The following is a 25,421-nucleotide window of genomic DNA, read 5'->3' as shown; positions in this document are numbered from 1 at the left end:
TTGGTTGTAATTTCTTACTTTTTGGTATTTCTGTATTTATGATTTTAATATAAATTTTTAAAAAAGAAAGAAAGAAAGAGAATGGGGAAATTCTCTTATATTTATGATCTATGTTGAAAACTGTTTTTCCTCTGTAGAGGAGACTTTATTACTTTATTTACAGATACATTTATAGTCCGCAACTATCTTTCAATTCATATTAACCAATAGAATAACGTTAGTAGGTCTTTGGTTTATTTTCGTATACATCCAGGAAAGGGGGGCGGGCTATTTTTGTCCTAATTTGACTTTTGAGTATATCCACCTGGGGTGGGAGGAGGGTGGGAGGATATGTTTAATCTGAATAGGGTAAGGTTATTGGGATAGTCTATGTTTCTGTATTTTATTGAATAATCATTGGGTGGGGTGGGGGGGAGAAAATGGTTGGTTATGCATATTTGTAAGTTGAATGTGCTTTTATTAACTTATTATATGATACACATTTATGTATTGCACTTTTAAAGTTTAGAAAATCAATAAAGAATTAAAAAAAAAAAAAGAATAATGTTGAGAAAGTAAAATTAAAAGAAAATTCTAGTTCTTAAAATAATGAAACAATTAATTGATTAGGCCTAACATCTGTCAACCAAAGAACAAATAAGATTTTACTTTTCTCCGAAAACAATTCCCATCTAATTGAAGATGAAAAAGCATTGCAGATTTTAGTTGCCTGAAATGATAGTGGTAAAGAAAAAACACACGCAAATTAAAATTTTTAAAACCCCCAAAACAACCCAAATTGAAGTTTGGCAGGAGAAATGCCCACTCTTTCCTGCTGCGTCAACAGCACTAATAACCCCACATATCCCTGGCAGCAGAAGAGATGCCCACTCTCTCACCGCAAACAACACCCCCCCCTGGCAGTGGGAGAGATGCCCATTCTATCCCTGACAAACAACACACACCCCCGACACCCCACCCTAGCAGCGGGAGAGATGCCCACTCTCTCTACCAAGCAACATCCCCTGACAGCAGGAGAGATGCCCATGCTCTCCCATTCCCAAGAAACACCCCCCCCCCCCCGGCAGCATGAGAAATGCTTAATATTTCCCATTGCCAAGCAACACCCCGCTCCCAACCCCCCCCCCCCCGTGCCTCCGACGACCCCTGCCCTCTCCCCCTTACCTTACATAGATGGCTGGCCAGAGGAATGCCAACTCCCTCCGGTCAGCTGGCCTGCCTCTTCAAAATGGTGGGCCTTCCCCTCCCCAGTGTATCCTTGGATGCACTGGGGAAGGGCCTCAGGCTCTGATTGGCCCATGTTGTTTAGGGACCCTCCTATGGGAGTGGCCTTATGCATCTGGGCCAATTAGAGCCATGGAGGAGCATAATCAAAAGAAACATCTAAGTCCGTTTTGGGCCTAAGTTGCAAGTTGCCCAAAGTCAGATACGGGAAAAGGTCCATTTTCAAAAAAATACATCCAATTTTTTTTTTTTTTTTTTTTATCGTCCAACTGTAAGTCCAGCCGTCTGATCACCCAGACCGCTAAGTCGTCCATCTTTATACTCCATTTTCATCCAAAAATTTGTCCAAGTCACAAACGCCTAGAAAAATACCTTTTGGGCGTGGGAGGGGCCAGAAAAGTGATGGACTGGACACCCAAACATGGCATCAGAGTAGTGGGGTACCTTACAGAGCACTGCTGTGAACTTCACAAAAAGGGTCCCACATAAATATCTCACTACAGCTCCCTTATAGGTCATGGTAAGCCCCCCAAAACATCCCCAGAATCTACTAGACCCACCTATCTACCATTCCAATAGCCCTTATGGCTGCAGGAGCCACTTGTATGGCAGTACAAAAGGATTTGGGCTTTTTTTTGGGGGGTGCACATGTTTCACCATGAATGCAGTGATTAGAGTGGCTTATGGGCCTGGGTCCTCCTCTCCATGGTTCACTAACCCACCCCCAAGACCACTTAAGCCACCTCTGTGTAGCTCTACTAGGCTTTTCTATATGCCAGGCTGCTAGGTGCTGATGTTCTGGAGGCAGATATGTAAAGTTGTTATTACGATTTGTATGGGGGGGTCAGTGATCACTGGGTCAGTGTGTGGGGCCCGGTACTTTGTGTATGCAGTGCTTATCTGGTCACTTTGGATACCTTCTTGTTACTTAGATCTGGTTTTAAATGGCCTAAGTCACAATGTCCAGGTTCTGTCTAGGCAGTGTTGTAAAACTTTCGGTTAAACATGCAGTACAACTAAGTCTAGGATGGCCCACATCCCAAATCCCGTCCTCGACACTCCTGACATGCCCCTTTTAGCTCATGTCATTCAGCAGCACTGTGAAGGCCTAGGTCTTTTTTAAATACGTCTAAAACCCGGTTCGATTATCGGTACTTGGATGATCTGTCTTACTGATCATCTAAGTGCCGATTTAAGCCAGTTTGTAGACGTATTTCCGTTTCGATTATGAGCTCCTTAGGCTCCGCTCCGGAAGGGTTAAGAGGGCTGTTTTAGCTGGAGATTCAATTGTTAGGTATTTCGATAGCTAGATGGCTGGTTGACTTGTTTTGATCACTTGGTCACTTGCCTGCCTAGTGCAAAGGTAGTGTGACCTACACTGGTCACTGATACAGGGCTAGATGGACCGTTGGTCTAACCCACTATGGCAACTTTATGTTCTTATGTGTTTATGTTCTAAATAAAAACATACCCAGTCCTATGAAAACTGCATGTGTCCTTGCTTCAAAGTGCTTAAACATTTTCATTTCAAATGTCTTACATTCCTCTACAGAAGTGTCGCCTTGATCTTTTCCATATGTTGTTTTGTATTATTCTTGTTTTCAACTTACAGCCTGTTTCACCAACAAAATAATACTCTTCCCATGCTCTGCATTGGATAATGTGTGCTGCATTATTTGAGAAATGTGAATGTGATCCTTTAACGCTGAATGTCTTTCTTGGTTGTACAAACTCAAAGCAGACTTACGAGCCCATTTACTAAACTACATTAAATAGTTAATATACAAATTAACATACGCTGTTAACCACACAAGCACAATAACCGTTACTGTGATGGCATGATAGCAAATGCTAATTTGCGCATTAATTGTATGTTGTCTTAGGGGGTGGAAACTGGATGAGCTATGCGTGAAGAATGGGTGTGGACTGCACACTGAAATTAGCAGAGTACTTGCCGCTGTCACTTGTACAATTCGTAAGGTATACTTAATGCCTTCTCTGGTGAATAGTCTTAAGGCATGGCAAGCAACATTTCAGTATGGTAAATGTTGAGGACATGCTGGGCATACCCCCAGCAATTACAACACATAAGTGTAAAAACTTACCACATTTTAATAAAAGGGCCTCTTAATAGACTAAAACATTTAACAATATGCAAAACAGGATCTTCAATAGAACAGTACACAGTCAAAATTATGGTTATTAAAAATATAGAAACAGATTAAAACATTAAATATGCACAACATCCCTTAAACCCCTTCCCTATTTCTATACCTGATTCCTTCCACAGAACCTAATATGTATTTGCTACAGAAACTTCTTCCTCTAAATAAATAAGATTTATATCAGCAAAACCTAGCCAATCCCAGCATTAACTTGACAGCCCAAAAGCTCAGTTATAACAGATTATTACAAACATAATTAATGCTTGAAAGTGTCCAATAAAAAAAATAGATTTTTGCCTGACAGGGCTACCTCACCATTTTGCCTGACACCTGAAAGGCATATAATCTGTTGATACATTAGGGCAGGGTTTGACAAAGTGTCTTAGGATTTAGAAACCAGCCCAAAAATCTAGGAGCCAGACTTGTAATGACTAAAAATGTAATCATTTACGCATTTATAAATTGCAAATTCATAATATGCTCAAGATGATGCACAGCAAGTTGATAGCCACAGTGGCAGGGAAAAAGTAGCTAGGAAGCAACTGCTCTCCCCTTTACCCACCCACCTACTGCCTACCATCTGGCAATGGAGAGAGGCTTTAGGCTGAGGTTGGTGGGACAATGGGAGATAAGCCAAAGCCACCAGCCACTGTCCCTAAAAGCTGCAGCTTTAGCCTTTCTCCATTGCCCACTGCCCCCAGCAGATGTAGTTTTAACCACTCCCCACTGTTAGTCCCATCCACTCCTAGCAAACACAACCACTCTTCATCACCTATAGCTCTCTCTCTCTTTGCCTCCCCCAGGACCCAATGGGATTGAAAGCCACTGCTTTGAATCCTGTCCTCACTCCCTTGCATATAATTATTTTGCTTGCTAGGATCACGCTTAGAGGAAGAGGCAAAACGGTGGTGAAAGTTGAGTCCATACCCAGGAGCACAAACAGTCACTGCAGTGACACTATAGCAGCTGTCAGACATGAGCCCTAAAGAGCCCCATGCAGAGGCAGATCAACAGGCTAGTGCAGGCTACACAACTATGGAGTCTACCTGTGCGACCGACTTCTAAATTATTCTTATACCTCCAAGACAAGTCCGGTGACCATCTTAGACCCACAATGAGCAGAAAGCAGGCTAGCAGCAACAGAGGGACACCCATCTTTGATGCTGGGCAGTAGAGCTCTCCTCTGCTGTTGTGTAGGCTATGGCTACACGGCTGTTCTGGCCATTCAGTGGCCACCTGGCAGCAAGCATTCAATCAAGGCAGCATCTCAGCACAGGCAGCCTTTGGATGGGGGTGGATGGGAGGTAGGCAGTTATGATTTGAACCGATGATGTCGTGTATGTTTATGTTTGTTTATGTTTATTGGATGCTTCTGTATCGCTACTAATGACTGGGGAGTCAGTTCAGAGCAGTTTGCATGAGCTTCGGTAAAGGTGTTGCAAATACATGAGCTTCAATAAAGGTGTTACAAATACATGAGTTAAATATAAGTATATCTTACCTATATATACCATCTGTGTACATACATAGTATTATAATTTCTATATGTCATATATTTATCTTTCATTTTATTATTTCTCAGTTCACCGTTTCATGTTCCAAGAGGCCTGCTGTTTCCTCCATGTTGCTGTTCTCCCTTATTGTTTCTTTATTTGCTAAAGTGTTTTGTGAAGAGTATTGTCTTTATTCCTTTCTTGAATTTTATGGTGTTCTTTTCTAGATTTAATTCCCTCGGAAGAAAGTTCCACCACTTTGGGGCCATCGCCGAGAACATTCTTTTCCTGACGTTTTTGTATTTGATGTCTCTGAAGGAGGGTATTTCCAGTAGGTATTCTAGGATCGAGCATAGGGCACAAGTTGGTTTATGGTTGTCAATTCTGTTTGCTAGGTATTGTGGTTCTGAAAGATGAATGATTTTGTGCGTCAGCAACATGATCTTGAATTTCATCCTGCTTTCAATTGGGAGCCAGTGTAGCTCTTTCAGTAGCGGGGTGGCACTCGTTTGCTTCGATTGTACCAGAAAAAATCTAGCTGCAGCATTTTGTACTATTCGAATCTACCTGATCATATACTTTGTAACACCTAGCAGGATCACATTGTAGTAGTCAAAGATTGAGAGTACCAGGGATATTACTATGTTGGACATCACTTGATTGGTTAGGTAGGGTTTTAGTCCTCTGACCCAGTAGAGTTTGCCACAAGTGTTTTTCACGATGCGTTGGATGTGAATCATGTCTAGGTTCAGCTCTAGCCATTCTCCTGTGGACAATTTTATGGTGTTGGTAACTTAGGCTGTTTCCACCCCATTTGTTGATTAGAAACAGTTTTGTTTTTTCCCTGTTGGCTACTGTTGGCCCATTCATTTGGTTTTTCCATTGGCCTATTCGTTTGGAACCAAACAAAGATTTTCTCTAGGCCCGTATGTAATGCCAGCTACTAGATTGTGGTCATTATGCTGTGCCAGATTGTGTTCTAAGTAGTTGTTCACTCAAGCTTGCTGACCTCCTCACCCCCACCCCCAGGAAAAAAAACCCAGTCATACAACTGCTGCAAGTGCAGCCCACTGAGCACCAGGAGAGAAAAGCTGGCAGGAAAAAGGAAGCTGCAGCAACAGGAAAGAAAGTTCAGCACAGCAGGAGGATGCTGGTTTTCCTGCTGGGCTAGTACAAGTGCACATCAGTTATCCACACCCTACTACCAAGTGCACGTCGGTTATCCACACCCTACTACCAAGGTCCCGTTTTTTTTACATTAAAGTCAATGGATGTAAACTCTGGATATTTGCAGTTCGGATAAGCACACAATCCGCTTATGCGTGCTGATGTCATAGGTCCCACCTCTGTTCTTTCACGTTACCTTCGCTCCGGTTAAATGCAATCACGTTCTGACTGGGAGGAAAGCCATTTGCAGAACAGATTGGCCACAATGGTTAGGCTTCACACAGCGCTGGGACAGCTGGGAAAGTGAATGCTCTGCTTCCACTCAAGCTGTAGGGCATAGCTTTCCTGTTCTTTAGGCTCAAGCAGCTTTCACACCTGTGCCCCCAAAGAGCGTGACACTGCTTAAATCTAGTGTGGTCCCCCTGGAACTAGGGGAGCCTTTCAGGTTGTTATCCCTAGGCAACAGCCTAGAACTGCACTTTTCAATGGTCTTTCAAGGAACACGTGCTCTTCAACATCTTTATAAACGACCTGGACATTGGTACGACGAGTGAGGTGATTAAATTTGCAGATGATACGAAGTTATTCACAGTAGTGAGGACACGAGGGGATTGCAAAGATCTGCAATGTGACATAACCAAGCTCGAGAAATGGGCATCAACATGGCAAATGAGGTTCAACGTGGATAAGTGTAAAGTGATGCATATCGGTAACAAAAATCTCATGCACGAATACAGGATGTCCGGGGCAGTACTTGGAGAGACCTCCCAGGAAAGTGACTTGGGAGTTCTGATCGACAAGTCGATGAAGCTATCCGCGCAATGTGGGTGGGGATGAAAAGGGCGAACAGAATGCTAGAAATGATAAAGAAGGAGATCACAAACAGATCGGAGAAGGTTATCATGCCGCTGTACCGAGCTATGGTGCACTCTCACCTGGAGTACTGCGTCCAGCACTTGAAAAAGGACATGGTACTACTCAAAAGGGTCCAGAGAAGAGCGACTAAAATGGTTAAGGGGCTGGAGGAGTTGCCATACAGTGAGAGATTGGAGAAACTGGGTCTCTTCTCCCTTGAAAGAGGAGACAGAGAGGGGACATGATCGAAACGTTCAAGATACTGAAGGGAATAGACTTAGTAGATAAAAACAGATTGTTCACCCTCTCCAAGGTAGGAAGAACGAGAGGGCACTCTCTAAAGCTGAAAGCTGAAAGGGGATAGATTCCGTACAAACGTAAGGAAGTACTTATTCACCCAGAGAGTGGTAGAAAACTGGAACACTTTTCCAGAGTCTGTTATAGTGGAAAACACCCTCCAGGGATTCAAGACAAAGTTGGACAAGTTCCTGCTAAACTGGAACTTATAATTCTGAACAAAAGGTTCTTATTTCAGTCCAGAGACAGCTTTATAACATTCATGCAGCAGAGAAACAATAATGGTTCTTAAGGATGGTAATTAGCAGTGCAAATATACCAGCTATTTACTCACAGAGATTTTCACCACGTTTAAGAGAGAAAGCAGGCACAGTGCAATCAATGGGCTGCTATGGCAACAGCTAGCAGCTGGTCTCTGAGCACAGAGCTTTGTTAGCACTGTTTCATACACACAAAACAAGCTGAGTTTCCTGCCCAGCGTTTGACTTAGTTTAACCACTGTTCTGCTCAGTGAAAGATACAGTTCCTTAGTTTTAAGGCACAGAGAAAAAAAATGCAGAAAACTGTACAGTCCAAAAATACCTTCTCTTGCAGCACCCACAGTCTGCATACCAGGAAAAAAGCAACAAAGAAAACATCCAGCAAACTCACGTTTGTTTCAAGCCACTTCCATTTTCTCTGGCCAAGCTTCAGCTGCTACAGCACCACTCTCTTCAAAGACCATAGCCTCACTTGGTTCTGAGATAAGAAAATCTGGAGTCAAGTTACCTTCTGCTTGATCCTCTGTCATCTCCCAATCAGTGCTGTTTACCTCAGCTGGCTGGTCTGTGGTATGCTCAGTCCCCCACTAAGCTTCCTGTCTCTCCCCCTGCTCTCTGCTGAGCCTCGCATTAAGCTGAGGAAAACCACACCCCCTTGGCTTCTGAGGGGGGAAGGGCTTTCTTTTCTCAGCCTGTGACGTTTCTCTGAGGGAAACTTTCTTTCTGGTTTCGGCCTTACAGTAACTGGGTAATAGCAGGGCATAGATTTCCTGCTTGGCTTTGGCAGTGCCTCAGGTAAGGCAAACCTTTCCTGTTCTGACTCATTCTCATCTTCACTGCTCATAGGATAGTCAGCTAAATTACTGTCATGGGCTCTGACCTGGTCTGCCCTTCTGCACCAGGGTTTATATGATTTCCTGAATTTTCCTGTGATAAACCTTGGGATTGCAGTAGGTTTGTTGCACAGCCCACGTGCCATATTTAAACTGAGCTGGCTTAACTACAGCCTCCCCCCCCCCACTCCTATTAAGTGCACACTCCGTTTAACCGCACGTGGTGACCCGGTCTGAAGGCCGTGCACTTAAGTGGAGTCAACTGTATAAAAAAATCTGTTCACTTGGGAAGGTCATGATTGGGAAGGCTTTCTGTCTGTGGAGCATCCTCTTGCTAAGTAGTAGTCCCAGTGGCTGTCAGCTATACTTACTAATAAGTTCCAGCTGAGTCTTGTTAAACAGATTAACAAGAGCGAGGGGTTATAATGTTAGGAGAGCCAACTAGAGGTTAAAATCAGCAAATAAAAGTAAAAGCAAATGTTTTTGTAATACAAGATAAATACATTTTACAGATATTAATGTTAATTGCTTCTGAAGCCTTGGTTTATGTTTACCAGCTGCTAAACAGGGCAAGAGACTGGCAAGCTGCCATGCTCTCAGTCTAATGAAGCACCAGTGCCAAACAGTAAGCTTAGTTGAAAGAATCCTTCAGGAGCTCTGCATGAAAAATGAAAGTGTGGTGTCACCTGTGCTCCTGCTTTGTGACTTTATCTCTGGTAGTACTGCATTTATATAGCCAGTCATTTAAACATAATCAAAAAATATAAATGTCCAAAAATCATCCTAAATCAGCACTTGGACATTCTAATCGCCAGAACGTCCAAGTGCCAATAATCAAAACCACCTTTCTGGATGTCTAGCGAGACGTCCCAACCTCTGTGCATCCAGAGCTTGAAATGGGTGTGGTGGAGGCATGTTATGAGCAGGCTTTGGGCATGCATAAAGGCAAGCTAGATTTGGATGTCTTGCAGCGATAATCTAACATTTTATAAGACTTATGGATGGAACTTAGATGTTCGGAGCTAAACCTGTTTTAGAAGCATCTAAGTGCCACAAAGGTGCCCAAACTAACCAGATGATCACTGCATTCATCAAGGTAAGACACCCTTACACTCCCCCAGTGCTCACTGACCCGCCTTCCACTACACAAAAATGAGAACAAAAAGGTACAAACCTGGCTCTAGAACAGCAGCATCTGGTATGGGGAAGCCTAGTAGAGCATCAGGTGTGTAGAGTTACCTGGTGGGGGGACTAGTGAACCATAGAGAGGAGGACCGAGGCCCATAAGGCACTCTAACCATAACATCTATGGTATTAAGTCTGAGTCCATCAAAACCCATCCAAGCCCTACTATACTACCATATAGGTGCCACCTGAAGCCATAAGGGCTATTGGGGTGGTACACAAGTGGATATAGTAGGAGTTTTGGATGTTCACCATAAATTGTAAGGGGGTTATGGTGAGATATACATTTGATACCCTTTATGTAAAGTTCACAGCAGTACCCTCTATGGGATGTCTGTGTGGACAATCCATTACTATGCTGGCCCCTCCCTCGTCCAAGCGTCTAGATTAGGACGTTTTGAAGATGGACATTTTTCTGTTTGAAAATGGCCTAAAAAGTTAGACATCCTAAAGGCCAAAATATCCAAATAGGTCAATTCCCCCCCCCCCCCCCCCCCCCAAATTTGAACATCTAATGGTTTTGAAAATGGATGTTTCACAGCCCCTATATTTGGACATCTTACGGGATACATTCAAAGTTTGACTTATTTATTTAAAAATTTTCTAACCCGTCTAGGCCTAAGTGGTTTAGAAAAATACAAATATAATCATCATGTAACCAACTTGGACGCACTATTGAGAAAATGCCCCTCCACGTTTTGAAATTGTGGAAACTTGACTGTGAAGCTTTGTACAGATGGTAGCATTTGTGGGGTTTTTTTTTTGTTTTTTTAATCCAACTTGTTCCCTATAGGTTGTTAGTGGATCACAAGATTCACAGAAACCTCATAGCACACAATATTTATGATACTAGACTCTGAACTGGTTGGATGATCTCATACCATTTAAACGGAAGTAACTGCACTAACCTTTGCCAGCCTGATGATGATAACTGGAAAGACAGCATGTAACACTGTCACAATATAGGTTAGTGGAGGGGTAGCCTAATGGTGAGAGTAACTGGCTGAGAACCAGGAAAGATAGGGTTCAGATCTACTGACATGCCTTGGGTTTTGTTTTTCAATTAGATCTTTTTTTGACCACGAAGCATTTTATTACAACCTTATAGCCTGGTTGAGTAAAAAATCTTAAGCCCCCAAACAGTATAACAACCAGTAAACTCTCCCTCAACCATTGATTACAAATAGAAGCTGATAAGGACGCACTGTTGTCCCTTAAGTGGGCCTGTAAAAATAGGTACTATATTACCACAACACAGTGATTACATCTTGCAACCTGAAAACAAATAAACACTGAAACATTTAATCTTACTCTCCCTCCCCCCCCCCACCACCACCAATCCTACCCCCTGGCTTTAGCATTATTTCTCCTCTAATTCCCGTTATCCTATACCTTGACAGATATTACAAAAATACCCCTACTAATACAACTAACAGCACCAGTAGTAACACAGTAAATGATGGTAGATAAAAACTTCATCCAGTCTGCCCCCCAGGATGGCCAGAGTCTTGCCTATCACTCTGTGTAAACCCCAGTCACCCATCCTTAAATGCTGGTTGTCAAGTCTTCACCATGCCAATCCTATAGGCAACCAACATGACAGGGATGATATGAGGAAGAGTAGCTTAGTGGATAGTGCAGTGACCTGAGACCCTGGGGAACTGGGCTTGATTCCCACGACAGCTCTTTGTGACGCTGGGCAAATCATTAAACCCGCCATTGCCTCAGGTATAAAATAAGTAAACTGCTTTGATGTAACCACACAAAGATGGAATATCAAGCCCCATCTCCTTTCCCACTAACCAAGACTCCAAGTATTGCTGACACTGTAGAGAATGACATGGGGACAAATTTGTCCCCATCCCCGCTTTATCTGTCTCCATCTCTGTCCCTTCCCGCAAGTTCTGTCTCTGCCCAATCCCTGTAAGCTCTGTCCTCATCTGCACAAACCTTGAACATTTACAATTTTAAAGTGTTTGAGGCTTGCACAGATGAGGACAGAGCTTGCAGAAATGGGGCAGGGCGAGAATGGTGATAGATCCTGCAGGGATGTGGACAAATGTGTCCCTGTGTCATTCTCTAGTTAGCAGTATTCAGCTTACCAATCAAAATGTCTTCCCTTTCTCCTTGAGCTGCACAGCACTCTCACGCACAGCATATGATAATAAAGCGATCTCCAGCACTGGAGTTTCCAAAGCTTCATTTTCCTTGCTATTTGCAAGATACAGACTGTAGGAGTCTGTCTGGCCTTAGCCTCGGTTCCCCCAATACTGGAGATGCAGAATCTTCTTTCAGTTTTTTGCCATTTGTTGGAGACAGACCACAGAAGTCTGTCTGGCATCTGCTGGATTTGGCTAACCATCTTTTGCATTTGTGGGACACAGACCATAGGAGTCTTCTGGCATCGGTTTCAGTTCCCACTATTCTTACCCATGATAACACCTCAAAAGCCATGTTGTGTTTCTGTCCTGTTATTAAGACATCTCTTGTGTCTATACCATGCATTTTTTAATTAGCTTGCCGTTTTTGACTTTACTACCTCTCCTGGAAGGGCGTTCCAGGTGTTTTATTACCTTCTCTGTTTAAAGTATTTCCTGATGTTATTCATAAGATTACCTCCCTGCAGCCCCCATTATGGCCAAAATAGATTTACTCATCTTCCCGCCTAAACCCACCTCCCCATTTCCCCCATTTTCTCTCTCTGTGGACCATACTCTCATCCTCTCTGTTTTGTCTGCTTGCAATCTTGGGGTCATCTTTGACTCCTCTTTCTCCTTCACCCAGATACAACATATCAATAAAAACTGCTGCTTCTTCCTCTATAATATTACCAAAATCCAACCCTTCCTCTCTGAGCACACTACCAAAACCCTTACCACGCCCTCATCACCTTGTGCTTAGACTACTGCAACTCACTACTCTCAGGTCTTCCGCTCGGTCCTCTTGCTCCCTCCAAACCATCCAGAATTTGGCTGCATATACTCATGTTATCTCTCTCTTAAAGTCACTTCATTGGCTTCCCATCCATTTCTGAATACAATTCAAACTCCTCTTACTGACCCTCACTATCTCTCTACACTTATCTCTCCCTATGTACCCCCCGCCACCCCGCCCGTGAGCTCCACTCAGCTGGTAAGTCCCTCCTATCTGTGCCCTTCTCTTTTCCTGCCAACTACAGACTCCGTCCCTTCTACCTTGCTGTGCCATATGCTTGAAACAAACTCCCTATGGCGGGCTCTGCCTCTGGCAGTGTTCAAGGCCAAGTTAAAAGCCCACCTCTTTGAGACTGCTTTCAACTCCTAACTCCTTGAGTTCTGCATCCCTAACCCTATGTGTCATGTCTGTCCAAGTTAGACGGTAAGCTCTTCCGAGCAAGGACCATCTATTAAATGTCAAAATGTATAGCGCTGTGTGTGCCTTTCAGTGCTATATAAGTGATAAATAGTAGTAGTTATAGTATGTCCAGTGCTTCTTGTGAATTTATTCCTGTCCTCTGCCATTCTCTCATTCAGAAGCTTCACTTGTACGGCACAGAACTTTTCCCCCTCCCTTCCTTTGACTAGAGCTGCCTTCAACTGCTCCTGCTTCCAGTGTCTTTCTGTTGGCTGGATCCTTCTGCTAGTGACACTGAAAGCAGGTTCATTCATGCAGGAGAAGGACTGAAAAGCCATCAGTAAGTTTATGTTTATTAAAAGTTATAACCGCACTTCAGTTTGCCAACAGCACGGTGTACAAAATAGGTTTTAAACTACAAAATACTCCCAGATACGTCCTGAACATTAATGCAAACAATCTGTAGAATCCTGAAAAAAGCCAGACAATTGGCAACACTAGCCTCCTGATTCCAGAGCACGTCTGACAGAATCACTAAATATTTCCAACCCTAGGAATGTGCCGTTTTTCATGTTTTAATCTGCCTCTGCCTATGTCAATAGGTATCAGTTGGCAGTACACATTATAACCATTAAGGCCCGAGGATGAAAAGCTTATCGTGTATGTAAGACTGGTTGTAGCCAGTCGTACTTGCAAATTATTCAGCCTCTGATGTGCAAAAGGGCATTGGGGCTTTTACCAATTGAAGTTGCAGTCACCAGAATCCTATGTAAGTGTATTACAAGGGGCTCATTAATATTAAAATGAGCACACAAATTTTCTGACGGGTCTTGAGCTGTTGGTGACTTCCCTGGTAGCAGCAATTTGCTTTAATTTGAACAGTTTGCATGTGTTGTGCACGCGTGTGTCCCGCATCTAATAGCCGCCGCATCTGAAACCCACATGTAACTAAAAAAAAAAAAGATTTCCAAAGTTGACACAGCAAAAGAGGCTTCAGCTGCAGGTGGAAGTGGTTTTTTTTTTTTTTTTGGGGGGGGGGGGGTTTGCTCTTGCTTCTGCTTACGGGCTGGGCCTGTGCACAAGAACTGTGCCTAACACTCAGCTCTTGTGTACAGCACCAGGCACAGTTCTTCTCTCTTTCACAGTAGTATTCAGCACAAATAGTGTACATATAATTTGCATGCTATTTGTGCTGAGCATCGATCAGAAAATGATAATTGTTCCCAACCTGGTGTTGCCGGAGCTTTATGCATCCAGCCCTGAAAAAGCTGGATGATTCAGTCATTGGGTTTCACAGTAGACTTTAGAGTAAAGAAAATGAAATATACCTTTGAATCACTAAAAGGCAACCTCGTCAGGGATAGGGGGTGGCAGCGCTCAGAGAGCGCATAGTGAAGAAAGCATGTGAAGCATTCTCATGGAATTATTTCTAATCCCCATATGTGTGTATGTGTGTGTGACGTAGAGGTTAAAGCTACAGCCTCAGCACCCTGAGATTGTGGGTTCAAACCCACGCTGCTCCTTGTGACCCTGGGCAAGTCACTTAATCTCTCTATTGCCACAGGTATATTAGATAGATTGTGAGCCCACCGGGACAGACAGGGAAAAATGCTTGAGTACCTGAATAAATTCATGTAAACCATTCTGTGCTTCCTTAGGAGAATGGTATAGAAAATTGAATAAATAAATAAATAACTCTCCCCTCGATATTCAAAGCCACTAAATAGTTAAATAGCATTTAGATGCCTAACTGCAAATATTCAGCAATTCCGTCTATGCAGGCATAACCTCCTTCCAAATGTACAGACTCCAATTGATCCAGAACACTGCAGTCAGGCTAATTTTCAGCCTAAAGAAGTTTGATTCTGTCTCTGCATACTGCCATGAACTTTACTAGCTGCCAGTAAATGCCCTGATCCTGTTTAAAATTTCCTGCATTGTACACTAGAGCAGTGGTTCCCAACCCTGTCCTGGAGGACCACCAGGCCAATCGGGTTTTCAGGCTAGCCCTAATGAATATGCATAAGAGAGATTTGCATAGAATGAAAGTGATAAGCATGTAAATCTGCTCCATGCATATTCATTAGGGCTAGCCTGAAAACCCGATTGGCCTGGTGGTGCTCCAGGACTGGGTTGGGGACCACTGCACTAGAGAATGACATGACGCCAAAGCCTGACTCACTGCAGACACAGGAACAAAACTTTTCATTGCCTGTGAGAACGGTGACAAGGTTTGTTCCCGCATTTGGAAGCACCCCCTTGTTCCTTACCGCCAGTAATCACTTGGGGGATACACGGCACAGGTATCCCATCCCTTCCTCCCCAATGTGGAACCACTATTGTTCACCGCCGCCACCGGGGATCCCATTTGTAAACAGGCCTTCTTCCTGCCCGCCAGCTGCATGCCCCACTCTGCTGAAGCCGACTCGGAAGACTTCCCTCCAATGTCAGAGCTGACATCGGAGGGAAGCCTTCCAGGTTAGCTGGGGATCCCAGATACCTCAACAGTCCTCCTTCCAGGTGGGCTGCTCTTTCCTGCCTTCATCTGCACTTATTCTTTGCAGGGATGCGGGCAGCAGCACTTGCACGCTGCACATGGCTGACCCGGAAGCATTCCATCTGAAGTCAGAGGGAAGGCTTGCGGGTCAGGCATGTGCAGCATGCAAAAGCCGTTGCCCGCGTCCCTGCAAAGAACAAGTGCAGCTGAAGGCAGGAAGGAGCGGCCCAGCTGGCAACCCTGAAGGGACCGAGTGCGGCACTGAAGGGAACAAGTAAGAGAGAGAGGGGATATGAGCATGGGAGAAAGGAGGGGGGAAGAAGCACATTGGGACATGGGAGGGGCACAAATTTGGGACAAAGGCTGGAAGGCAGGGAGGGGGACATGAACTTGGGACACAGAAGGAAGGGAGGGAGCATGAACTTGGGAAATAAGGGAGGGAGATAGGGGGCACTAACTTGGGACATATGGAGGGAGGGAGGGAATAGAAAGGGAGAATTATTGGGCATGAGTGTGTGAGTGAGAGGGAAAGAGATGGTGTTCATGGGGAAAGGAAGAAAGAGGAAAATTGTCAGGCATAGAGAGAGAGGTGTGAGGTAGAGATACATGGGAAAGAGAAGGATGACAGGGAGAAATGTTGGATATGGTGGTGGAGATAGAACAGAGGGACAGATTGATGGGGATGCAAGGGGGAGGAATGTTGGATATAGTGATGGAGTGAGAGGTGTGGCATGGTGATGGAGAGAGGTGATAGAAGGAAAAATGTTGGGCATGGGGCTGATGGGCAGTGGTGAAAAATGCTACATATGATCTGGGGAATGAGAGAATGAGAAATAGGAAAGAGGGAGTTGGAGAGATGCACCCTGGATCACTCTCTCTCTCTCTCTCTCCCCACTCCCTGTACACAGGGGGGAGGGGATCATAGAATGGTGAAATGATGAAGGCATGGAGATGGGCACAGGGGAAATACTAGAAAGGGATGTATAGGAGACATAAAGAAGGGAGATGATGAATGTGGGGAACAATACATACACAGAGATAGAAGGTGGATGGTGAGCATGGAGAAAGAAGAAATGTCAAATAGTCAGGAGATCCTGGCAAGTGAGTTAAGAGAAGACCAAAGAAAACCAGTGCCTGTGACCAACATGATTTGAAGAATAAAATAACGAGACAACAAAAGGTAGAAAATAATAATTTTATTTTCAATTTTGTGATTAGAATATTTTAGATTTGAAATATGTATCCTGCTAGAGCTGGTGTTAGACATAACTGGAGACTGCAAAGCCCAGGTAGTGCTTCTTTATCTTCCAACTGGCTTAGGGCTCTCTCTGACCAGGGGGCAGTTGTCCTAGTTGCACTCCCCTAACACTATTCCTGTCATGTGTGACTGTGGTATTCTGTTAGCATGATTTTTCTGTGTAGCATTCTGTAATAATTTGGCTTATTCAGTTTTCTCGATAGTGGAGGGGATATTTGTGAAGGGGAGGGAAGACAGGGGTTTTGTTAATCCTTGCTCTGTATTATTTGTGTTTATAAAATAACAATTGTACAGAATATTGTTTCTTTTTATACTTTAATAAAATAAGTTCAATATAAAATCATGACTATTCGAGGCTTGTGTGGATAGGATCAGACGGTTTGCGGGGACAGGGCAGGGGCAGAGACCAAGCTTGCGGGTACGGGGTGGATACAGGGACCAAGTTCACGGGGATGGGACAGGGACCGAGCTCGCAGGGACAAGGCAGGGACATGGACCGAGCTCACAGGGACGGGGTGGAGATGGGGACAATTCTTTTCCCCGTGTTATTCTCTGCTGTACAACTACAAAAATACAGGAATATAAATATCTAAATTGCCGGTAGTGCTTTAGGAATGATCAAAATGATTACCAGCTTCTTCAGTTCATAATTACCATATTGTACTTATATAATATTGTACTTATAATTTGCTTATATATCCTCAAATTACATATATGTGAATAAATATTTAAACATAAAAAGTGCTCAATGTCTTATCTCTTGCATGCGACCATGAGATCATTGAGGGACCATCATCACATTTTTAGATCCCTTATTAAACATTGTAATTGATCTTATAATGCAAGACCATCCAATAAATGCTAATACTGTCTCTTATGTACTATTGAATAAATTATTGTACTTATCTTGTTTATCTTGAATGGTCAACTCTTGTAGCTCTGCAGGCTTATGTTTCAATGAGACTTAGTGGATAAAGGTATCCAAATAGTGCCAAAAGTGCAAATGTGCAAATTTTAAATTTTCTCTACTCTACTATGTAATTTGAGGATATATAAGCAAATATTATATAAGTACAATATGGTAATTATGAATTGAAGAAGCTGGTAATCATTTTGATCATCCTCTACTGTACACCATACACTAACTGTCAATTCATCGGAGCATATAACCCACCTATTCTCCACCTCCCTCTTCCTCTCAATCAGGATAAGCTGATCATTCCCACCTCCAAGGAAGTGAAATACAAGCAGATATTCAACGCCCTCTTCACATACATCACTACGAGAACCTGGAACACCCTTCCAACACTCATAAGGACCTTACCTTCAGGAAAAGATTGAAAACTTATTTATTTGATAAATTCATTTAACTCAGTGCCTCTGCAATCTCTCCTGATAATGTAGCCATTCTCCACAGTTCATTGTAACTTTCCTCCCATCTTGCACTAACGTGGCCTCCCTCAATAGCACTCTGAGACTTCTCCCTAAGGAGTTTTTTCTCTCCTACTTCCATTGGATGTAACTGCTCTCCTACTTCCATTGGATGTAACTGCTTCCCCTCTCGCAACAATATAGCCCTCCTCCACAATGAGGGGTTTTTTTTGGTTTTTTTTTTTGTAACCCTCTCCCTTTTACGACAGTTCTACCTTCTCCTTCTATGCGATGTAACTTCTCCCCACGATGCCTTATGGACCTCTTATCTTGTAAATCACCTTGAACATATTCTGCAGAAGTGTGATTAAGAAATCCTGATTAGATTAGATTGTGCTACGTTTTTGTAGAAACCTCCTTGAATTCAGGAAGTTGCTTAAAACCTACTTATTTGTTCAAGCTTTTTTTAAGTGAATACATAACAGGGGTTTGAATTAGGTTTAAATATAACATAACATAATATAATAGCAGATTTCTAGACTGCATAGCCATAAGTTCAATGCAGTAAACAAAAGATTTATGCTATGAAAAAATACAGGAATAATATGATATACAGATATCTAGTTGATCAGAAATTTAGAAAAAAGAAAAGTTTTCAACAGTTTTCTAGAATGTTCATAAGACGTAGATTTAATTAATAATGGATGGAAATCTTTGTCATAGCAAGCTGCTTGGTAGGAAGGACAATGCCCATGATGTTTCTTACTTTTACAGCCCTTGGCTGAAGGGAATGTAAATAGGGCATGAGATTTTCTACTATTTTCATGCGCCACTATAACAAATCTGCCGGCAAGATATCATGGGGCAACACCAAAAGTAACTTTATAGCATCCTAACTTAAAGATCACCTGGGCCTCAACTGGAAGCCAATGCAGCTCACAGTAATAGGGGGTTACGTGGTCATACTTCCTCAGACCATAAATCATTCTTACTGCTGTTTTCTGAACCAGGGTCAATCTAGCCAAATTTTTCTTAGTACTTATCAAATGTACAATATTGCAATAGTCCAGTATGTTCAGAAGTAATGTCTGAACTAAAATTGTGAAAGTAGTGGCATCAAAGTAGGATCTGATGATACGTAGTTTCCATATCCTTTTGAAGCACTGCGTCAATCTGATTTTTCATGGTCAAGCACTGATCAACAGGTAAATGGTTTAAGAAAGTGAAGAACGATGGTACTCAAGAACAGTTCGAATGCATTCATATTGTGACTATGCAGATAGACTATTGTAACTGTATTTTCTTCCACTTAATGTATGGCTTTTTATTTTGCAATTTTATTATGTATGGAAACTTGTAAGCCACCTTGGATAAAGGCGGATTTAAAATGTTTTAAATAAATAAATAAATAGATTTGATTATCTCTGCTGAATATTTGCGGTAAGCACTGAAAATTTAACTGGATATATCACACGATAACCAACAATATTCAGTGCTGATCGGCTAAGTCTAGTGGACAAATTGTGTTGCATTTAAATAGCAGGCCTATCTTTGCCCACTCATAATGAGCCACCATTGAATATTCGCTTAGCTGGTTAAGCTACCGCTGGCCAACCTCTCCCCCATCCCCCCAAGATATTCAATGCCTAGCATTGAATATTCACGGTCTGCGCCAACTACTGCACTTATGCAGACTGCCTCCCGCTGGCTGAAAAGAGAGTAGAGAAAAGGGAGAGGCAATTTGAAAAGAGCAGCTCCTTCTATTTTGAGCAAGTGACCATTCCTAAAGCATGTTCTGCACTACAAGTGCTGTCATTTTAAAGTGACAGCAATGGAATGGGCTCTTGCTCAGAACTTCTGCTGCCCAGGTTGAGCAGAGATGGGTATGTTGCACTTAAGGAGTAATAAACATTGTGCAGTGGTGACCAATGTTCCCTCTAATACAGTGTATCACAAACTGTGTGCCGCAGTAAGATTCCAGGTATTCCGTGAGAAGCACGTCATGTAGGCGAGTCAGCCGGCACCTCTCCTGCTCTCCATACCTCCCCACCAGCGTAGTCATTTTAAGGTTAACAAGCTTAGGGCCCTGTCTGGAGGGCAGCCGCACATGCACGGACATCGATGTGATGATGTCACTGTGTCAACATCTGCGCATGTGCCATGTCTTGGAAAAGTTTGCGAGAAGCTGCTCCAAGGATGGGCTGGGTGTGTGTAGATTTTTCCTCATATGAACGACAAGTTCTAAAAAAAAATATTTTCGTGTGAGCACATTGGCTGCAGGCAGACATATGTACTTTGGATGATGTGATCTCCAATGGGAAAATGCTAAATTTATTACAACTGCAATAATCATTCAGCATCTCAAAGTCTCAAGCTTATAAATGGTTGCAGTTGAAACAGGCCATTCAGAAAGGGTTCCCTGATTGGCGAAATTTAAAAAATCAGTGTAGTTTGCCGAGCCTGTTTCCAGACAGATTTGCTAGGGCATCAGGCCGCCAAGTGGTATAAATTAATATCTGAATATTTGAATAAGAAGCCTAAAACTAGTCTAAAAGACATTTGGAGCATTGAGATAAAGCAGCAGATTTCTGATACTCAGTGGCCACAGATTTGGACTTGGAGGATGAGATGTACAGCATCAACGTCTATGAGACAAACTTGGTTTTTTCTGTTGTATAGAATTTTTTGGACCCCTGTTCGTTTGCAAAAGGTAGACAGTTCAAAGGCTAATAGATGCTGGCACTGTCATCTTTAAGTAGGGACACTGGATCACTTGTTGTTCTATTTTCCCTTGATACTCAACTTCTGGAAGTCTATCTGGGGGAAAATTAATAGGATATTGGGATCTTCTATCCCGTTGTCATATGACATTGTGTTATTCGGAACCTTGTTACAAGTTAGTGCAGGTCAGAACAGATTACTTCTCATTATGACAGGGATAGCAATGCAGTTAATTACAAAAAAACTGGGATAGACTGCATTTTAACTTCTGATGGGAAAAACCTTGTGCCAAGTGTATAGATATGAGCGAATGAACTTGGAACAGCTGGGCCATTACAAAAATTTTAATGAGACTTGGGGGGCCATTGACAACATTTGTAAAAACTAATCGCTAGTATAAGCCTTTGATTTCTAATAGGAGGTTCACACACATCCAGGGAGGGGGGAAGGGGGGAAATATGCTTATATCATTTTTGTTAGATAAAAGTGCTGTTTTATTGTACCAATTTTTGTATGTTCTATTGCACTTTGTATTTATTTAAAAATTAATAAAGGGTTATTCCATGTCAAGTGATCAAGGGCTCCCTGCATGACCATCACGGATTTTGATAAGACTTTATGCACAAAGTCCCACATGTATCAAATGAACTTTGGTAAAGTTTTAGTTTCGCCTGTGGAATATTCGTGGAGATATAGCCATTTGTTTGACCCCATACTGCAATGACATACAGTACGACAGTGACATTCTGACAACTTTGAGACACAATATCTCACGAGCTATGTTTCCAAAAAAACTGAAACTTAGCTACCCTGCACAACTTTTGGAGCTCTATTCAGTGCTACCAATAATAATTTTTGTCCCCCTTTTTCAGCCATTGTTAACCTGCGTTGAAAAATGAAGTCCACTTTTCTAGGGGGTTTGAAATATGCTCTTTCTAATGAGACTGATTTGAAAGAGTTTCTAAAAGGTATTTTTCTGTAAAAGCAAGCTGAAAATACCCTATTTTTGGCCTTTTTACACAAATTAGCAACTTTACACTTAATTTGTAAACTAATGGAAAGAACTTGGAGGTTGAAATTGTACTTTTGAAAACAACGTTGTACTGAGACATTATGCGCCAAATTTCGCATTTATTACTCAATTATTGTGGGAGCTAAGTAATGTCAAACTTTGACTTTTTTTGGAGCACTAAGTTTTTCGGCCAAGTTTACTGTAATTCAGCCATTCACTCAGTGCTCGACAAAAATTATTATTGGTAGCACTGAATAGAGCTCCAAAAGTTGTGCAGGGTAGCTAAGTTTCAGTTTTTTTGGAAACATAGCTCATGAGATATTGTGTCTCAAAGTTGTCAGAATGTCATCGTTGTACTGTATTTCATTGTGGTATGGGGTCAAACAAATGGCTATATCTCCACAAATATTCCACAGGCGAAACTAAAACTTTACCATAGTTCGTTTGAGATATGGTGGACTCTGCATATGAAGTTTCATCAAAATCCGTGATGGTCATGCAGGGCACTTTCCAAGAATCTGATCACTTGACATGGAATGACCCTAAAGAATTATATAAAAACTAGTCGTTAAGCCCGTTACATTAACGGGTGCTAGAATTTATGTCTGTCTGTATTTTTCTTTCTGTCTCTTTCCTCCCTCCATTTCCCTGTGTAGCGCTGTCTCTGCTTTCTTCCTCAGTCTGCACTCTCAAGCTGTAACATTACTGCTTAGCTTTTTCTCCCTGCAAGCATCTCTGCTCTAGCCCCCTGTCCTTCTGTGACTGTCTGTGTGTCTCTCTCTACTTGTGCACTGTTTGTTTGTTTTTTTCAATCTCTCTTTAGCTCCTGATCCCCTCTCACTGACCCTTGCCGACTGCATGTAATTCCGGTTAGGTTTCCATGGCAACCCTGCTCGCGGGTCTGTTCGGTAGGGCCGTTTTTTCGGGTCTGCCGGCGCCGGGTGGGGAAGAGTCCTGGCTCCTTTTTTGGTTTGGGCGCGTGCAGAGGGGCTCAACAGTGCACAACCACCTTTCCTTCCCTCCCTCCATCAGGTGCAGTGCAGCTCCACCAATGTTAAAAGCAGCCGCATCGAAATCAGAGGCCTGCCACTGCCGTAGCACGTTCCCCTCTGCCTTGGTCCCGCCCCTTCTCTGACATATGGGACCGCGGCAGAGGGAACGTGTTACGGTGGCGGCAGGACTCCAATTTCAAAGCAGCTGCTTTTAACATAGGCGTAGCTGAACTGTACCTGATGGAGGAAGGGAAGGAACGGTGGGGCAAATTTCGTCAACGGCAGTCCTTGTGCGGTTCGAGAGAGGGGGGGGTGTAGTCGGCGACTTGCAGCTTCGCGTGCCTCCCACCCCCCTTCCCTCCGGCTCCGCCGCCGATAGTCTCCACCTGCATTGCCCCTGGCGCAGCACTCACCGGCCCGTCGGGCGGGGAACGGAGGAACAGGTTCAGGGCTGCCAGGGGGGGAGGAGTGAGTCCGGCTGAGACTGGCAGGAAGAGGAAGGCGGAGCAGGTGAGCCGGCACCGAAAAAAACTTTAAAGAGCCAGCCAGACCGTGAGTGCGAGCTGTTGTAAGTTTGCATGTGCACTCTTGCCGGCCACGGACATACGGATCACGGAAGCACGCGGATTAGAGTGCGCATGCGCCGCCTACGGTTTTATTATATAGATAAATCATTTACTAGATTTGCAAAGACTTTCATGAGTGACCATGTAAAATCTGTGAGCGATGCCCCCCAGAATGTATGAGCAATTGCACACGTACTAAGCTTAGAGCACTGTCCTGCAAACTTTTCCGGCCGGCAGCACCCTAAATGCAGTGCCCCGGCCAGAAGACACCTGGAAGTTGATGTGATGGCGTCTCGCGCATGCTCGGAGGCCTGTCTTGCCGTGACCCTGCCGTTACAGGGATCCAGGAAGTGCAGGGAAAAGAGGAGAGTTGTTCACGCCAGCTGATTTACTACAGGACTTGCCTCTTGCCACGAGAGGCACATTCTGTAGGTAGGCAGCCGGCGTGGATGACTCTCTTCCTCGCCAGTGTGTCGCGACAAACCAGAAATCTCAGGAGGCACACTGTTTGCGATATACTGGCTTAGAGGGAGCATCGGTGGTGACATCTAGTGCTAGACTGAAGGCATGTGATTGCAGGATTCCGTGGCGATCTCTTCCACATTATCTGCAGTTGAATACCATCGTTACAATAACTGGACTAAAGTTGAGAGGAGATATAAAAGGGGGGGGGGGAATCCCTTGATTAGTTATAAAACAAGGTTCACAGTGACATATTCCAATTGCAGTTCTGATTGATCTGGAATCCTGATGGACCAGAAAACAAAACGGCAAATAAATACAGTGACAGCAGTAACACAGACTCATTTTATATTAAAATTAATAGCCCAAACACTGAAAAGGGAAAAGAAAGATAGCGTAGCTGGTTTTAAGAAAGGTTTGGACAATTTCCTGGAGGAAAAGTCCATAATCTGTTATTAAGACATGGAGGAAGCCACTGCTTGCCCTGGATCAGTAGCATGGAATGTTGCTACTCCTTTGGTTTTGTCCAGGTACTAGTGACCTGGATTGGCCACTGTGAGAACGGGCTACTGGGCTTGATGGACCATTGGTCTGACCCATTAAGGCTATTCTTAGGTTTTTAGTAGTACTAGTAGATCAGAACAGAGGCATAGTATATCAAGAGTTAAGTAAACTTGATTTTAATCATTTAAAATTGAGTGAAACAACAGACCCTGCAGCTTGAATATGGATTAACTTTGAACCATACTGTGGGAACTATTTTACCAGTTCATGCATGGACAAAATGTTTTCCTTCATCCTTAAAAAATGTTTTCCTTTCAGTGTGGCAGATCATTTAACAACTATTTTGTAACAGCAATAAGATTTTGTAGCACTTGAAAGTCTTTGGTCGTGATTTTCTGTTTTTTCAGCACACTCAGGAGGTCAGGCAGTAAAATCTTTTAATGAACACCCTGTTGTGATTTTGGAACAGTTTCTATAGATAAAACAGTGCTTTACCGCAGAAATCAACTTTTATAAAAAAATGCCCACTCAGTGTTTGTGTGAAAGTATACTTTTTGTGCTACATTATATCTTGCCAACTAATGTAGGGACCCTTTTACTAAAGGGCTTTAAAATCTGGGTTTGGCACATCTTAACGTAGGACTTTCAAGCATGCTAAATCCAGATTCAACGTGGCAGTATTCACTATTTTTATTTTTCATACTAATTTTTCTGTTAGCGTGCAGGATTTGCAAAAAAAACCCAAAAACCCACAAAACCTTTATTGCAGAAGCATTCACAGCTTCCTGTTTAGAAGGAATGAATCCTGGATTCTATATTGGTTGCCAAAATTTGAGCATTCAGGATAGATGCGTTTTCAAATTAATTGATTAATAAGACATTGACAATCAATATTTGGAGTTACGTGGCAACAATTTGCATTTGTGCCATATCAGCCCTAGTCGCTCTTTTATAACATTGACGCCAACAATTCAAAAGGGGCGTGAGCATGGGACGAGTAGGGGCAGATCAGAGAGCGTTCCTAGAATTTAGGCGCAACATAGAATACTGTCATTTGCATACTGATCTTCTGAATATTAAGTGTCAGCAAGTTGAGCACGGGAATCAATTTTATTTAGAGCACCCTTTATAGAAGTGTCTCGCAAACTCTCCGGAGATGCAGCACACTTAGCTCGGGGTCTGAATGTCATAGCTAACAATAATTGGGGGGATGCCCATGCTTCACC

At 43.0% G+C, this 25,421-nt stretch overlaps 1 protein-coding gene across 13 annotated transcripts in view; it reads left to right on the top strand.

Moving 5' to 3' along the window:
- GHR (growth hormone receptor) overlaps positions 1–25,421 on the top strand; it is a 436,004-nt gene that overhangs the window by 140,005 nt on the left and 270,578 nt on the right. For 9 of the 13 annotated variants that reach the window (XM_033932074.1, XM_033932056.1, XM_033932092.1 and 6 more), the window contains one exon: positions 5,110–5,213. The exons of the other annotated variants lie outside the window; for them this stretch is intronic. In XM_033932074.1, coding sequence (XP_033787965.1) covers positions 5,110–5,213 — 104 coding nt within the window. The remainder of the gene's footprint in view (positions 1–5,109; positions 5,214–25,421) is intronic. 13 annotated transcript variants of the gene reach the window in all.

This window comes from Geotrypetes seraphini, chromosome 1, assembly GCF_902459505.1.
Source record: "Geotrypetes seraphini chromosome 1, aGeoSer1.1, whole genome shotgun sequence".
NCBI lineage: Eukaryota > Metazoa > Chordata > Amphibia > Gymnophiona > Dermophiidae > Geotrypetes > Geotrypetes seraphini.
This window is presented reverse-complemented; position numbering and strand designations above follow the sequence as displayed.